The 14024-nt window shown below is 37.6% G+C and overlaps 1 protein-coding gene across 3 annotated transcripts; it reads left to right on the plus strand.

Annotated features, from left to right (window-relative positions):
• The first annotated feature begins 212 nt into the window (after window positions 1-212).
• On the plus strand, window positions 213-9445 carry LOC141908251 (uncharacterized). 3 transcript variants are annotated; one of them, XM_074798201.1, is made up of 3 exons: window positions 213-271; window positions 1787-1912; window positions 6023-9445. In XM_074798201.1, the coding sequence occupies exons 2-3, from the start codon at window positions 1793-1795 to the stop codon at window positions 7154-7156; spliced, it is 1254 nt and encodes a 417-aa protein (XP_074654302.1). In that variant the 5' UTR covers window positions 213-271; window positions 1787-1792; the 3' UTR covers window positions 7157-9445. The 3 variants fall into 3 exon arrangements, with proteins under 3 accessions (XP_074654302.1, XP_074654304.1, XP_074654303.1); XM_074798203.1 differs by lacking the exon at window positions 213-271 and adding an exon at window positions 297-360; XM_074798202.1 differs by lacking the exon at window positions 213-271 and adding an exon at window positions 298-370.
• Window positions 9446-14024: the final 4579 nt, after the last annotated feature.

Here is a 14024-nt window from a genome sequence, read left to right on the forward strand (position 1 = left end):
TACAAATATCATTGCATTCATCTGAAACGAAGTTTTTCAATTAAATTTGCCTTGCATTCTTTCAAGTGATTCTCCTCATTCTTATTGCTCTGCCGTTATATGAATTCACTTGATTGTTTGTTTTTCAACTTTCTGTCAATATAATGTAAATTGAATTGCATCATCATTCCTTTCGTCGGTTCGTACTCTCGAGTTTGGGAATTATCAGGACCCCGAATTGTCAAAATCCAGGTTCGACACCAAGAAATAGTTTCAGAATCAAAATATTATGGTATTTAACGTTATTTGATGATGAGTTTTTGATTTTCATGTTATTAGTTTGGAGGTCTTCGTGGATTTTAAGCAAACGTTTGTCATATGGTAGGGACAGGTAAAATATCGAGAATAATTCCAATCCAATTTCAATTCAATCAAACTTTCATGCGTCAGTAAATAAGCCTCTGCTATGATGAAGTTATAGTCTGTAGAATTATTTTATACGCCGTGACTTGGTAACGGGAGTCAGTTAGTGCATGCGCGATACACTAGAATTCTGACTTGCAATATTGGGATTTGAAACCAAAGCAAAAATGTCTATCAATAAATAATCCAGTCAGTGACAGTGCTTTACCCACTCAGCCACACACACAGCACATGACTGGAAGCCATGACGAAATTTAATCTATATAAAACCTCACCTTACCCAAACCCTTATCCTTCATGCATGCGCGTACGCAGATGTAGTACTGTCGGTACAGACTCCCGTAACTAGACGGTTTATATTTTATAAGTAGTACATATTTAGATTGGCCAACAAAATCTCTACACATTTAAAAGGACTATGAAATTTCAGGAAAAAAGGCAATGGCCTTTCATGAACCTCATAGATTATTATCCCTAGAACAACACGTGACTGCAACTGCTATCAACTATTGATAGCTACTGCGAACGTCAACAAGCACAAAACGCCATTAGACTTTCACCATTAAAGTGGTCAATGGCATGATTGCTATGGATCTCCAAGGAGGACTCTCTCCTAGATCATCGCACACAAGAAGCACAAATGCCAACCAGCTGTCAGTGTATCGCACATATACGGAGCCATTTCGTGATTCCTTCTTCCCAAGCATAGTAGTGGACTATAACGCCTGTGGTACAGGGTGAAATTTAAGCAAGTAGTATCACTACCTCAAAGCCTGCGATCTAATCAATTAAGCCTTCCCCTGCATCACCAATACGCGTCAATGCGGTTATAGAAGCATACCAAAACCATGTTCAATTAAACAATTTCTTACATGATTGCTATTTTTTGTACCTAGTACAGTGGAAAATCAGGATTGGTGGGCTCATATTGTTGACCTAGCTTATATTATCCTAGATTTTATGTGGTTTAGGTCCATAGGCCTACCACTTCATAAAGGTACTTGTTTGTGAAAATATGATTTCGTGAAACGTAACCACAGATAGGTTACATACTGACTTATAGGCTAGTTGACAAACTTCATTGTTGGCGGTTCATAATCGCAGAGGCTTAAGTGAAAATATCCGATCATATAAGAAACTAAACCTCAATCAGATTGATTAGGCCTAAATTAACCTGACTTACAACATAATGTAAATCCTATTTTTTCTCTCAATGCACATTTGTCTCTTAGTTAGTCGGGTTTAAACATTGAAAGCAGACTTATTTTAACACAGTGGGTTTACTCCATATGCCTAGGTCAATGTTTCGTAATGTCAAATTAGCCTCATCATTTGCAAGAACCAATTGCTAAGTTTATTGAATGTATTTTTCATCCTATTTCAGATTTAGATGGAGAAAATTATTCCGCTATCAGCTACAGTAAACATGGCTACATCGATTGTGCACATCAGTGCCGGGTTGGACAGTGAAATTGATGATTGTAGTTTAGCCGATAGGTCTCGCGATTCTGTAAGTTTTTTCGATGGTTGTTGTTGGCATTTTTTTTTTAATGTGGATGTTAGATGCTGTAACCTGTAATGAGTGACACTCTGACACTAACCTACCTGACCTATCACAGGGGCCTCTGAGAAAAGGGTTAAAGATTTTTATCTTTATGTCCATTCCATACTGCTGGGGAGCCTATAAACCATAATTGGTTCTCTGGCTTTTGTGGACCCTTTTTTCAGCTACTTCGTTGACAGTGGGTTGATCTTGATGAAATTGGGTACAATGTTAGTAAAAGGGGTCCGTGCAGTGCGAAGAATGGGCCCAGTGCACCACCTAGCGGCAGAACAAGACACTTAAAACTGTAGCTTCCAACGGTCTTGGGCTTGAAAACCATTAATGTCAGCTATGACTTGTTTGATTCAAATTAGCTGATTGACTGGATGCTCAGTTGGTAACTAGTCCTTTTTAGCCAGTTCTGAATTTTGAAAAACCACGGTTAGTTAAGTTTATTTGATTACATATACTCACTTATTAGGAGGTAGTTTGTCCTAAAATTTGGCTTCATTTTCCTTAACTATTTGTTTTGTTGTGTGTCGAGATTAGCCATGAAGAATGATGTTCAATCAAACTAGTTGGATGTTGGGTTATGAATACATTCTATCTAATGTGAATTGAACTCAGTAATTGTGGAAACAACAATGCCAGTATATTTTTATGACCAGGGTTCATAACTAACGATTAAAAGCTGTGAATAGCAGAAAGAATTTTTCTCCCAATGCCTTAAAACAGCGGTGAATTTTCATGAAGAGCATTTAAAATTAAGAGAGGGTAGTTGTGATGTGGCAGTCATAAACAGATTAGATGGACCTTCCAGAATGTTTTTTTGCATGTCAGAATAACAAGCTTTTTTTCAAAAATGTTCCAAACTTCCCCATTATAAACTTGTGCCAAAAAAGCAGCGCAAATTTTTCTAGATCGGTTTGGAAAATATGCAGCAGCTATTAATTTGTCCGTCTCTTGCAATAATAAAATCCATGAGAAACATAAATACGTCCCTTTACAGTTGAATTAGACTGTTTACATCAGAGTAGATTTTGTACAGCTAGTGGGACATGTCGCTATTGTAGTCCTTTTTACTAAATGGCTGTATGTGACTGGCTTCTGTCTGCGGTAGGCCTAGATTGTTAATAATTGAAATTATTATAGTAATACAATATAGAATCAGTTTGTTGAACGCGGTCACTGAATTCATAGCTTTTAAAAATCTGGCTTTTATCCAATAAATCAATTGCATTCGATGTGCAAATAGGGAATATTCTTGAGTTGTTGATCAATAGGTCTATCATGTGTTCTGAAAAATTTATACTTCTGAAACATGCTTACAAATTGATGATTGAAAATTTTATGTAGACTTGCGTTTGTATGACTCCTTGATTCCTTAAGAACTCCTTCTGAATGGACAATGCTGTTGAAGCTGCTTGAAACTCGAACCCTAGAACTGATTCTTTTCCCGGTGGCATTTTTTCTTATGTTGCAAAATTTGGAGACATTTTTTCCAGTGGCAATATTTCCGTATACCTTGAAACTCGCTTAATTTGAGCTACGAGCAATTATCTCAACTTCTCTTGAGATAATTGCTCGTAGATTTGAGCTATATGTCAGTTGTACATTAGTCTGTGCGCCTAAATCAGTACAGTTGGAAGCAGGATCTTATTGCTGATTAGGTGGTTACCAAATTAGAAATCAATTCAGTTAGTGTAAAGGAAAAAATTCGCTAATGAAACCAGCGGTTTTGAAGAATTTGATGTTTATTCATCAATTCAGGGTTGAATTAGGCAATATTACTCTTTTGGGGAGTTTTAATTAGGTGGTAATTTCCAATTATTTAGCTCTCGAGAGATTTACTCAGAATGGCTGGACTGGTTCCCGCTTTATATATATATATATATATATATATATATATATATATATATATATATATATATATATATATATATATATATATATATATATATATATATATATATTGATTGTCAGGGCATTATTTTTACCGAGCTGTTTTTGTTATGAGCTGAATTATTTGTTCGGTCGATCGCTGACTTTATTCTGATCATAATAACTGTGACTACTCTATTTTCTGATGTTTTTTTTTTCTGGAATAATACGTCGGTATAGGCTAACGACGGCATTATTCCGTAAAGAGAAAAAATGTCAGAAAACAGAGTCGCGGTATAAAGGCTCCCCCGCACTCTCGCCCACAACGTCGAATCAATAGAATTCTATAGAAATTCTTATTCGGGTGACGAGATTCCTATCCGCGTGTATTATATATAAATGAAAACTGAGAGACGTTTTAGAACGTACGTTACTCAGACTGATGAGTAGTTGATTCGATTTTTCAGATTTTTGATAGACTCACTGCAGTTCTAGGAGCACTCGTAGGAGACATATAAGTCTTAAACGCGAATGCGTTGGAAGTACATAAGAATTTTCATAGTCTTATAATCATTCTTTAAAGAATGTACATTTTAATGAGCAAAACCCATAGTTAATTATGTAACAGTTTATTATTAGGACAGCAGGTGGGGGTGGGCAGTTGCATCCCAAACATTTTGGAAAAGGGCGCTTTTTGCAAATATTACTGTTATAGGGCCTGTAAGAACTGCCCTTCCTCAGGTTTCTGTGCCCCCCCCCCCCCATAAAAAATAAATTCAAATGCTAGGTACTGGACAGTTTCAAAGTTTTGACTATACCTCATCATTGGTGAAACGATAATAAAAATGTTCATTCTTGAAGTAAAGTCAAAACTTCGAAACTGTTTGAATAACATTCTAAATCATCAACTGTGGGTTTTGCTCATTAACATCATCGAAATACTGAAATTTATATCGGTCTACCAGTCCGCTTACAATTTGTCTATTCAACTATAGAGTATTATCCTACTTTATAACATTTTATGTAGAAAGATTCAATTGATCAATGGTGAGCTCTATCTAGATAGTTTTAAAAATAATTCTAATGATATATTATAATGCTGGTTATACTATGGATGAGAGTGAATGGCAGTTGGTGCGTATATAAAATGACTATACCCCAACGAGCGAGCGTAACAGCTGGTTATCCTATCGATCAGTTTCAGTAATTCCGATAATCTGAACCGTTGTTAGATTAAAAATTTCAATATAACCAGATTTGTTCATCCTATAGCAATCACACGGAGACGATTGGGGCCCCCGAATCGGGCCCCGAAACATTTCGCCCGGATGCCTTGGAGAGCGCATTCGCGTGTAAATCACTCACTTGATAATGAACGATGCTTAAACAAAGCGACTCACTTTGGGAACCAGTTGCAATTTACCGCAGGCAATATTTGACCCGTGCTCAAATTTGGCTCGCACCGAACAGGAAGTTCTGGAAATGACTCCTCGCTTGCCACAGCATCCTTTTGTTAGTATTTCAGTAACAAGAGAGTGACTCTAAAAATAATTGAGCCCAGGCCAAATATTATTCCAGTGTGATCCTGTCCAGTTCGATCCGGACAGAATCGTCTTCTTGTGACGGCACCAGGTTTTTCCTTTACACGGGTCACTGTGATATAGGAAAGTGCTAAATCCACTGGGATACTGGCAACGCTCATGTGGCAAGCTAGGATTCCACCAGGTTTGCTAGTGGTTCCCACGCTCCAAGTCTTTCTAAATTTCAATTGAATTTCGAATCGCCTATTCCAATTGACAAATTGATTTTCAGTGAAACCTATACCATACACCTGAGAAAGTAAATCTTATATCTCTCCGATGAGTTGTTTGATAATTTTCGGATTTGGCAGCCTAAAAATCAAGTTCAAATTTCATTTGAAATGAACTGATTTTAACGAATGACCCGGCGTTTTGTGATGCCGTCTGGTGAGTGCAACCAAAAATGTTGAACCGAACCCATGCACGGGTCACATTATTGTGCGTAAATACTAACTGCTTCTGAACGTGACTTGCTTGTCACAGCAAATTTCATTTGAAATTAACTGATTTTCAAAGAATGACTTAGTAGTGTTTTGTGATGCCATCTGGTGCGTGCCCCCGGTACCCCTTATTGGCAGACTGATGGATTTGATTTTTGTTTGTTTTTCTTTTCCAGCTAGTTAGAGAAGTGATTTGGCTGCGTCAGAAATTGCGAGACACGAACACCGGTCTGGCGAAAGCGAAAGACAAACTGAAACGCAACAAACGAAAAAGCAAAAAACTGATACTGGCGTGGAGATTACGGGTGGACGAAATGCACCGGCAAATGTCGATCGCGAAGCAACAACACGACGAGCAAATGCGTGATATAGTGTCGAATTTGTTGCTATTCGAGAGTAAATTACGCAAAGATCAAAGTTCAATCACCGAGCTTTTAGACGAGAAAGACCAGTTCATATCGACGCAACAAATCAAACTGCGTGAGTTGCGTTCGGCGAACGAATCGTTGAACGAACGGCTACAAAAATACCGGCGAATCCTACGAGTGAACAGTTCGAACGTCGATTCGTTGCGCAACGACAGCGATTCGGTGTTCTTCTCCGACGACGACGATAGTAACGCCGCCGATGAATCCGGGGAGAAAATGCATAATCGATCGAAAAGTTGCGACAGCACGAGCAGTACGGAGGGACGCCCGCCGAAAGCGCCGCCTAGGAGACGACGCAGCGGCCTCACCATGACGACGACCGAACAGCAGCATAGGCAGAAGAAGACATCGTTCGACGATCAGTATCGTCATTTTCCGTTTTACAGCGTCGGAGATTTGCGACAAGCCATCGAAATTAAAGAACCGCTCGAGTTGCCTGTACGAGCAGTTAGCACGTCTGATCTTCACAAGGGGGCATGGACGAACGACGATCAGGACGAAGAAGCCGATCGCGTAAACGCGGCGAATAACAATTTAAACGTTAAATCGCGCAGCGCCGAGAGCGTGGTCGCCGCAGCAACTACTCGCGACGTCGAGGAAGAGAACGACGATTATGCAGAGGAAATTCATGATTTCGTGTCGGAATTGAATCCGCAGTTTCACCAACGCTCCGGCTCGAACTCCTCATCCAACAACAACTATCCGCCGATGACGAGCCATAAAAAAGTGCAAAAACCGCGAGACATTAAAATGCGCGATCGATGGAGGTCGCGGTCGTTACCGCAGACCGTGAATACGTCGTACGTAAATGGAGAAATATTGCCACTACCGCCAGGGGGCAGCACAAATCAAAGACAGTACCATCCCCCGGTTCAATTATAACCGTTAGACCCGTAGGTCTTGTTTGAGTTTCTTTGAATATTGTCGATTGTATGAAGATTGTGAATTAGTGCTATTGTAGTAGCTATATCTGCTGGTTCAGATGTGCTGTTTGATTATTTATTGTCCAGCTTTATTCCCTGAATGAAATGTGTCTTTTTAATCTGTGTTCAAATGTACAATCGAAGCCCGGTACGACGATTCTGCCGAGGTAACAATTTCTTCGCGTGGCAAACCATGAATTTACATGATTCAAATGCAGCTGTATCGTGGTACTGGGAATTGTATTATATCTGTGGTTGCTTTTTGCGGTTCATTTTATCACGTTACTATTATCAATTTGCAGTAGTTCAAGTTGCCGCGAAATAACCGCAAATAACCCTTCCCTTGCCCGGTTTGTCTAGAATTATGTTTAGAAAACTATCTCGCAACTGATTATGTAGGTATCGATCCGCATCCGGTACCCACCCTTTGGACAATCTTCCGATCTTTGTTCGTGCAGACTTCACGTCATTAAGACATGAAAGGACCGAATATTTTTTTAAATTAGAAATGAACTATATTACACTTGCTACTAATGCCAGATATTGTATCAAAAACGCCAATTGATACCTGCATAACGTTTATGTTTGTATTCTGCAGTGATTTAATGAAACTTTTTTATTCCTTCCATATTACCGGTAGATTGTTATTGTTGATTTTTATATCATCATGTTGTTATGTATTGAACAAATCTTCTTTTCTTTTTGATAATGATCTCTTAGTTTGCTACGAACGGCTTTTACTGCTTTTTAGCCTGAATATAAGGTTGTTATTAGTTATCATCGCTGCTTTATTCTCAGTCTAAAGATTTAAAATCGAAATATATTTTCTGATCATGTTACTGTGATACGTTTCAGTGCTGCTTTATCGTTGATCTAGATTTCGTTGAAGTGTATTATCTGATCATGAAAATGCAATTCATTTTTCAATATATTCATGAATGTTGATCTCAATTACCGTTTCTATAACCACAGGGGCCTGACAAAAAAGTTTTTGACCCCCAGTATCTTAGGTCCTATATAAAAATGATACATTGAATCTCGGGTATAGCGTCGTCAGATTTAACGTTGATTCTCAATATCGTATTACTTCTTTAGTCCCGATATTTCCCTTCTGTTAAACCTTTAAAAAACAACGAATAAACCGTATTTTTAACTCAGTTGCCACCTATCGGGAATATTTTAAACAAACTGGCGCCGGTTACGGGGAATCTGCACTATATCTATGTACAACTGTATACGCATGCGTGAAGGAATAGGGTTAGGGTAAGGTGAGGCTATATGTGAATTAACTCAACCAGCTTCCAGTCGTGTGCTGTGGCTCAGTGGGTAAAGGACTCTAATATTTTTTCATTTGGTTTTGAATCCCAATATTGCAAGTCAGAATTCTACTGTATAGCGCATGTACTAACCGTACTCCGTAACCGGAGCTAAATCCACTTGGTGAGAAAAAAAACAAATACTATTTATTATAAATAAAAAATCAAAGTTATTCGTTTCCACTTGATGAAATAATGCCTTATTAGATAACAACTAATATTATGAAATTTCATAATTGATAAGGCAAAATTGAATATTGCTAATCTTGCAGTAAGCATTTTCTATTTTTACCAGATGGATATTCCCGTGTTAAAAGCACATATTCAGATACGACGAATTTTCTACGGTAGATCCGTAAATCGTATTTGGGATATAACGTTATATATATTCTGGTCCCAACTTCAATGTTATACCCAACGTTTAGACGTTTACTAGAAAAAATGGTACTTTTTTTACAGGATACTGAGGTCAGGCCCTTTTGACTATGACGGTATGTTAGACCGTCCATCTGCTTGAGGATTACGCGGTAGATCGGCTCCACGATTAATTCAGACTTCTTGTGAGCTTCCATAAAGTATTAACACACGAAATGGGTCCTATCTACAGGTAGTATGCATTTTTTTGGCATAATTATTTCCCAAACATACCCCCTAGAAAATTGTACGTGAAAATTCTTGTTTGCTTGTGTAACTATGGGTTGAAATTCCAACAGAAACGATAAAACGTCTTTTATTTATTCAGTTGTACTGTTATTATAGTTGCTAGATTTTTACGACGAAAATACTGTATGAAAAGGAGTTATGATTACTAACTAAAGCTTGAAGTAGAATTACAATAATGTTTAACTGCTGTAGCTCCAAGGTGTTAGGAGGAGTATAATAAATGTATATATAAATTCTGTCATAAATTATTGTTGTAAATATTTGAATAAACTCATGTGCTTTTTTATTGTAAAGCCTTTTCATTTGTTTTTAACATATCGCTGTTTCAACTTTGGCTGAGTTTTTATTATAAGGGCAGATTCCTAGCCCAAGAAGCGAATTCGCCTATTAGGGCAGGTTCTGGAAATTCTGCAAAATGACTCATATGGTAGGCTATGCCTATTGCTCTCCCCAAAAGGGTCCTGTCCTTGGATATAGCAATGTTCTCGAAGTCACTTCTGTCGTTCTGCTTCTTTGCGCTCTTGATAACGTAACAGAATCTATCTGCTCTGCACTGTCAAGTGCTCCCTTCATAGGTCTCTAGGGGTCAGCGTTTTTTTTTTGCCCAACCGGACGCTTTTGTGAGCTTTGACTGTCTCTTTCACCTCCATTCTGTCCTTGCAAAGTTGCCAAAGAAAACTTCATCATCCTTTCTACATGCTCTAGGTATTTTGAAGAGAATTGGATTTGCCGACGCCCCTCTGTCTCTTGTCTTTCATGTCTTGTGACCGCGAAGGTTACCTCACTTTTAGCTCCGTCCAATTTGGTGTCCTTTGCTGACTGATAGTGCGAGAGTTGGTTAACTTTTGCCTCAAGTGTCTACATTTCTCTCCACCTAGGATTTCGCACCTCCTATCTGTCAACATGCTCATCTTGCATTGAACTTATTGCATGAAACTTGTTTGGCTATCTCGTCTTCGCGCGTAGGCAAATATATAAGAATATCTACCGCGAGAAGTTCTATAGTTGTTAGTAAATCTAATACGCTTCACCCATAGAAGCTATTTCACCATGAATAGTCTGCCGTGTGCGAAAATTATATTCAATTTAGTTACATTCTTTATACCTACATATTGATAGAATTCCATTAATCTCAGTGAATGTGTAGAATTTATACTGTAAATAAATTGTTTTCATTCGATCTCTGTTAACTGCGGATTTAATCGTACTAACAATATTGACAAATAATGACAAATGAAAAATAGCTTTGCCATAAATAAGGCAATATCTAAATATCTTTGTGCATATATTTCGTCTGATTTCATTAGCCGACTCTCAAACGTAAACAGTCATCCCGTGAATCATGAATTTTACTCTGCAAATTGGTCGAGCTTATAGCAGTAATATAGTCATCATGTCTGTGGCAAACAGGTCTGGTAGCTACCTTACGCTTACGTTGATCATTTTGCCTATCTTATTTCTGCTAGGGGCCTTCGGCAATTCAGCTACTTTCCTGATAATGATAGGTCGCAGATTCAAGAGTTTCTCTTACGCTAACTATCTTATCGTTTTATCGGTCAATGATGTTGTGTTCTGCCTCAGTCTATCTTTGATGCCTATTTTACAGTTTGCTCTCTTGCAAGTGCAAGTTGGTCAAATATATGTGATGAATTCACTGATCAGTTGTCAAATCTACGAATACGTAATAATTCTTGCAGGCTGGAATAGTTCTTGGTTAATCGTGGCTATATCTATAGAACGTGCGGCAGTTGTGCTCTTCCCGTTCACATCTCGTTTGATATGTACACCTAGATTCGCTAGATTTACAGCATTGATGATAAATGGAGTTAATTCACTGCTTCTATATCTTCTACCTACCTTAACGATACGTTTTTCAAACAAGTCTTTCGGATGTTACTATAGACTATCTGACCAATTAACATATTTTTCTATTGCTGCCATTCACGCTTACATTTTACCTTTAACGTTAGTTGTTACATCGAATTCTGTTATAATATTTCAGTTATTCAGAGGTTCAAAAATTGTTTCGTCGGATAGGAAAACGACAAAATCCATACGTACAACAATAATGCTTGTAACAGTTTCACTCGCTTTTGCAATATTTACACTTCCAACCACAGTTACTGTTTACCTGCCAATCTCTACGGAACGGAAAGATTTTCTGTTTGATATCTTTACTCAATTCCAACAGTGTAACTATGCGGTGAATTTCTACATATATCTTTTACTGGGTCGAGAAATTCGTGAATATTTCTGTACGGTAACTCGTTGCAGAAATTCAATCAAATGAAAACTATTGATTTCAACTGGTATTTGCACGGATCGTCAGAAAATTACACGTTTATTGTGCAACTATAAATGGATACATAGAACTCCGGACAATTAAAAGTACATTTCAATAAATCATTGGATTTTAACATTAGCTGCCAATCTTTTTACAACTCATACACACAAATGAGGGCGAGAATTCAATTTTCATATGTTTCGTACACTCAATTATTAACTTCTAATAAGCTCATTGGGATGCTCTTTTCGTTCTATTACGACGTATATATACATGTAGTTTTCGGTAAATTTATAGAAAATGACAAACTCTCCATCGTGTTCTCGAGTTATAACCAATTTTTATTCAGAAAATCTATCAATTGATGTGTTCAGAAGCAGGACGTGTACTTAGATATGGAACCAACAATTTATAAAAGAAATGTTTATTTAGATCCAACATTTCAAATCAAAGGACGAATTGACTAGGGAATTGATTTTCATTCACCCAGTTCTTACCAATCTCCATAGAAATCAGGACTTTTCAAGAATTTGTGCTATATCTTCCCAATTTCATTACCCCTGTGAAGCTGGCTCCCGGTTCCCGGTTCCCGATTCGGCTCCCGATTCAAAAGCATTTTGAATCGGGAGCCGAATAAGGAACCGGGAACCGGGAGCCAGCTTCACAGGGGTAATTTCATTTGTGTAACTACCCTATGTAGTACATTTCTACACATACCTTTTGCTGGGGCGATAGATTTGTGAATATATTTCTATACAGAAATTAAAAACCAAGAACCATTTATTTGAAGCAATACTGTACAGCGATAATCCTTCCGACAGTTAACTCGCAATTGCAATGTTTTTACATTTCAATTCGGACACATAATTCATTTGAAAAGTGAGTTGGTAAATGGCCATTTCAGGTCATTCAATTCAAAGCCCTTCTACCTGATATGCTTTGGGTGCCTGCCTATGGGATGCATGTTCTGAATAAGCAAACACCCTGGTCATCATCCTGAAGTTTTTAAAAAGGAAATTTTATAACATGATTTATACAATTTATAAAGCTGATTAAACTTCTACATACTATCTTCTACTTTCGGTCTAATAAGTTCCATCAGGAACGACCTTCGGTTAAGCGAAAATGCGACATAACAAAGTGTTTATATAGATGTACTGATGGGAGTGGAAGTTCTGAACTCGTAACTTCCACTTTCTGAGATGGTGGGTGTGGCACCTTTAAGATAGTAGATATTTACCGGTACATATACCCGGTAGATATTTCATCATTGATATTGTCTTTACAAGACAAAACTAACAAATCCGAGTGTGTTATATTTCAAACAATTGATTTTTTATTCTCTGTCAACAATGAATGGCGGAAAAAGCGATAATTTCATTGTATCAAAACTAATTGAATGACAAATGAATATTAGCTTCACAAATAAGACACACAGCATTGTGGATTTATTTAAATCTAAATTCATTTTACAATACGTGACCGAGTACGCTCACACGTCGTCAACTCAGTCGCAAAGAGGTCTTCATCCGACGAATCATGAATCTTACTCGGATGCAAATTGCTCGTACTTATCACGGTTATTTAGTCATCATGTCTGTAGCAAACAGGTCTGATATCTATACCTTACGATGTCATTGTTCATTCTATCCATCTTAGTCCTGTTCGGAGCATTTGAAAATTCGGCCACTTTCCTGATGATGTTAATTCGCAGATTTAGAAGTGTATCTTACGGTAACTATCTCATCGTTTTATCTGTCAGTGATTTCATGTTCTGCATCAATCCATCCCTGATGCCTATCTTACAGTACGTAAAAACCGGTCCAATATTTATTATGAATTCACTTATCAGTTGCCAGATCTACGAACTCGAATGCTTTTCGCAGGCTTTTAATAGTTCCTATATCTATAGAACGTGCGGCAGTTGTGCTCTTCCCGTTCACATCTCGTTTGATATGTACTCCTAGTTTGGCAAGAATCGCTATATTGATAATTACCGGAGTGAATGTACTGATTCTTTATCTTCTACCTACTTTTTCGATGCATTTTTCTGACAAGTTTTTTGGAAGTTATTATGAATTAAACGAGCGATCAATGTTTTATATGACACTTGCCATCAATTTCTACCTTCTACCTTTGACGTTAATTATCACATCGAATTCTGTTATAATATTTCAGTTATCTAGAGGATAAAAAATGGTTTCGTCTGATAATAAAATTACAAAATCAAAACGTACAACAATAATGCGTAACAGTTTCACTCGCATTCGCAATTTTTACACTTCCAACCACTGTTACTGTTTACCAGCCAATCTCCACGGAACGGAAATATTTTTTATTTAATATTTTCACTCAGTTCCAACAGTGTAATTTATGCGGCAAATTTCTACATATATCTTTTACTGGGACGAGAAATTCGGGAACATTTCTGTACAAAAATCCATTGTCGAGGGTCATTCAAACAACAATGATTTCAAGTTGATGCTTTCACAAAACGTATGGTCTACATGGACATACTTGTTCATCACTTCAGTATCCTCAAGTCACAACTTAAGTAAACGCAC

This window comes from Tubulanus polymorphus, chromosome 7 (genome assembly GCF_964204645.1).
Source record: "Tubulanus polymorphus chromosome 7, tnTubPoly1.2, whole genome shotgun sequence".
NCBI lineage: Eukaryota > Metazoa > Nemertea > Palaeonemertea > Tubulaniformes > Tubulanidae > Tubulanus > Tubulanus polymorphus.

Bases quoted from the DNA above. Each gene is read 5' to 3' on its own strand.
- LOC141908251 (XM_074798201.1), top strand. From the start codon at position 1,793: ATGGAGAAAATTATTCCGCTATCAGCTACAGTAAACATGGCTACATCG. The intron at 1,913-6,022 runs GTAAGTTTTTTC...TTTCTTTTCCAG, and splicing joins CCGATAGGTCTCGCGATTCT to CTAGTTAGAGAAGTGATTTG.